The 3,742-nt window shown below is 49.7% G+C and overlaps 1 protein-coding gene across 1 annotated transcript; it reads right to left on the bottom strand.

Moving 5' to 3' along the window:
- Positions 1–3,007: 3,007 nt before the first annotated feature.
- On the bottom strand, positions 3,008–3,308 carry CONPUDRAFT_160413 (uncharacterized protein; the record flags this gene model as incomplete). Its single annotated transcript, XM_007777557.1, has 2 exons — positions 3,008–3,257; positions 3,286–3,308. 2 exons carry the CDS (start codon positions 3,306–3,308, stop codon positions 3,008–3,010), a joined length of 273 nt encoding a protein of 90 aa, XP_007775747.1.
- Between the last annotated feature and the right edge of the window lie 434 nt (positions 3,309–3,742).

Here is a 3,742-nt window from a genome sequence, read left to right as displayed (position 1 = left end):
CACCAATGGATTGACACACCTTGAAAACCCCAAGTAGAGCATTGTACATGTCCCTAGGCTCAGCCCCTGAATTAATGGGGTAGCACCAAGCTCGAGGGGGGTACGAGGAGCACATGGTCCTCGCACCAGACTGGGGCACAGGAAAATTATGGGACCTTCTCCATAGTCTTTGGAAACCCAAATAGGCCCAGGATACACCCCCATATTACCACTTTCCCTCCCCAAACTCCATAGTCACAATGAATGGGATCTGCCTGCAGGTACTGTGCACGCTAGGTATGTCATTTCAACCATACGTCCCATGGACACAGCAGCTGCACAAATCAATTAGAACAACTTCAAACTCCCAGGGAAAGCATTGCACACATCCCCAGGCTCAGTCCCTGAATTAATGGGGCACTGCCAAGTTGGAGGGGGGGGTATGAGGAGCACATGGTCCTCATGCCAGACTGGGGCACAGGAGAAATATGGGACCTACTCCATTGTCTCCAGCGGCCCAAATAACCCCAGAAAGCATCCTAACATTACTCATCACCCCCACCAAACTCCATAGTGACAGCAAATAGGATCTGCCTGCAGGTACTGTGGGCAATAGGTATATCATTTCAACCATACTTCCCATGGTACCAGCGGCTGCATAATTCAATTGGGAAAGGCTTAAAACACCAGGAACTACATCACACATGCTCATCACTTCAGTCCCTGAATTAATGGAGCAGCACCCAGTTGGAGAGGGGTATGAGGAGCACATGATCCTATTGCTTGACAAGAGCACAGGAAAATTATGGTGTCTTCTCCATCGTGTTCAGCGTCTCAAATAACCCCAGAATACACTCTAATATCATCCTTATACCTTCTCAAATAATATAGTAACTGTTTATGAGATTTTCCCATAGATATCACACACTAGGTATATTATCTCAACCACACTTCCCACAACCCCATTTTCTGCACCAATGGATTCAGGAACACAGAAAACCCTAGTGAGCATATCAAATGTGCTCCTCACTTTCTCTCCTGAATTAATGAAGATGTAACCAATTAAAAGGGGCCATGAAGAGAACATGGTCATATTGACAGACTGGAGGATGGGAAAAATATGGGACCTCCTCTATCGTGTTCAGCGTCCCAAATAACCCCAGAATTGACCCAAAGATCATCACTTTCCATCAACATGACTGCATACTGTGCATGTTGCAAAGTTATTGACCACCAAGTGACCGTGGGAACTCGCAGGTTGCGCAGATAGCGTGGGAACCCGCAGATAGCGCAGATCCCGCAGATCGCGCAGATCCCGCAGATAGCGTGGGAAACCCGCAAATACCGCAAATACCGCAAATACCGCAAATACCGCATGTAGCCGATGTTTATTCCCGCGGTTAGAAATGATATGGGCGGGTGCTCTGACGCATTACCATCACAGCCATAGCTTTCCTGTGCAAAGATCTACTCAAATAAAAAAGATATGGCCAAAATACACAAAAAATCGCAGTGCTCACAAGCTCAAGTGTCGCGTTTTTTCGTGTATTTTGCCCATATCTTGTTTATTTGAGCAGATATGTGCGTGCAAATGCTATGGCCATGATGGTAATGCGTCAGAGCACCCGCCCATATCATTTCTAACCGCGGGAATAAACATCGGCTACATGCGGTATTTGCGGTATTTGCGGTACTTGCGGGTTTCCCACGCTATCTGCGCGGTCTGCGCTATCTGCGCTATCTGCGAGTTCCCACGGTCACTTGGTGGTCAATAACTTTGCAACATGCACAGTATGCAGTCATGTTGATGGAAAGTGATGATCTTTGGGTCAATTCTGGGGTTATTTGGGACGCTGAACATGATAGAGGAGGTCCCATTTTTCCCATCCTCCAGTCTGTCAATATGACCATGTTCTCTTCATGGCCCCTTTTAATTGGTTACACGGCCAGCCCTTTAACAGTATTTCGCCTATCACTTTGCCCCAAAGTGATACCAAAAACCATACCCCATACCCCCGTGGGAACCATACCCCATACCCCGTGAGAACAAAAAACCATACCCCTCAGCAAAAACCATACCCCCGTGTGAAAAAAAACCATACCCCCCTGGGAAAGTGACCAAGGATAACCAGCCAGCTCCTTATCCCTTACCTCTCACTACAAAAATTTCACCATAACTTGTGCCCATTTACTTTAAATAACTGGCCCGGTTAGTTAAAATAACTTTATCATAACTTGCCCGGATTTATCCGGGTATGGATACACATTGTATTTTAAATAACATTTGACAGGTTATGGTAAAGGTGGGACACGCAGTTTTGACAGTTATCTTAAATCGTAGTTTCTCACGGCTGTCAGCATGTCATTGCTCATCTGTTTATTTTAAATAAAATGGAGTTAACATAAATGCGGATAAACTCCGCAATTGGATGGCAACAATCAAAGTCTGGCCCATGATGGTCAGAAACCAGACAATGACCCGGCAATGACTAATCATATGCCGGTCAATGCCAGGTCAATGGCCAATCAATGGCTAATCATTTGCCAGTCATTTGCCAGTCAATGGCGGGTTATGAGTGGATATTAGGGTCAGTCGAGGCCCGTCCTAGGGTCAGAGCTGGCGCTTTCCCACGCCTCTGACCCACAGCACAGAGGGTGCTGACCCGCGGCGCTGACCCAGGGTGCTGACCCACAGCGCTGAGGGTGCTGACCCAGGGCACTGACCCTCGCGCCACTCCGGGCTGACCCTCGCGCCACTCCGGGCTGACCCTCGCCTTACTATAGAGTGACCCTGCCCTGCTATGGACTGACCCTCACTCGGCTACAGGCTGACCCTCGCCCCATTTTGGGCTGACCCTCGCTCCGATAATCCGAAGACTTGACCAGAGCAGTCACATCCCTTGCATGATTGGCGTAAACACAAAGACATGCAGCTGGACACATGTAGATGGCTATGTCATTGACTGAACTGCGCAGCGCCTCATTGTAAATGAGGCACTGTGCAGTTGAAGGTCAATGACACAGCCGTCTACATGTGCGTGATGCATGTCTTAGTGGTGACGACAATCATGCATGTGGTGGAGTGAAATGGTTGTATATGTGACATGCTGAATGGCCGTCCCGGAGGGCCGCGTGTGAACAGAGCGGCGCGGATGCTCGGCACAGGTGTTTGGGAGCGTGTGTGCCGGGTGGCCGTCCCGGACGGCCACGTGTGGTGAGGGCACGCGGGTGGCTGTGTAGTAGGGTGCTGTCGCACCGTGGCCGTCCCAGAAGGCCACCTGTGAACTCACCAATCAGAACACATACCTGGGTGGAGTGTGCCCCACCATGGGCGTCCTGGACGGCCACGTTGTAAGTTGAGGTATTGAAAACATGAGTCAACTCCACAGGCCTGCATCAAAGTCATGGACTCTCGGTACGGGAATCCGAGTGGAGCCTGTGCAGCGTGGCCGTCCGGGACGCCCACATGTGCATAGGGTCGCAAGTGAATGAATGAAGGTGCAGAAATCTGAGGAGTTCACGCACCGTGCTCAATACGAAGGGATCTGACTAGAGGATAATATAAAGGCTGAGCATAGTTCGACGGCGGACATTCACCACTTTAAACGTTCACCACCCACTGATACTTCGACAACTATGCGTCCCTATCCCGACGACCGTACCATCCGTCCTGTCTCCTACAGCCTTTATGGAGCCGTGACGCGATCTGCGCAACTCCTGAACGAGGATGAGGACGTCTTCACTCGTTTCATCCTTGCTGGTC

Source organism: Coniophora puteana, assembly GCF_000271625.1.
Source record: "Coniophora puteana RWD-64-598 SS2 unplaced genomic scaffold CONPUscaffold_23, whole genome shotgun sequence".
In the NCBI taxonomy this organism is placed as follows: domain Eukaryota; kingdom Fungi; phylum Basidiomycota; class Agaricomycetes; order Boletales; family Coniophoraceae; genus Coniophora; species Coniophora puteana.
Note: the sequence above shows the minus strand (reverse complement) of the source record. Positions and strands in the feature narration are given on the sequence as shown.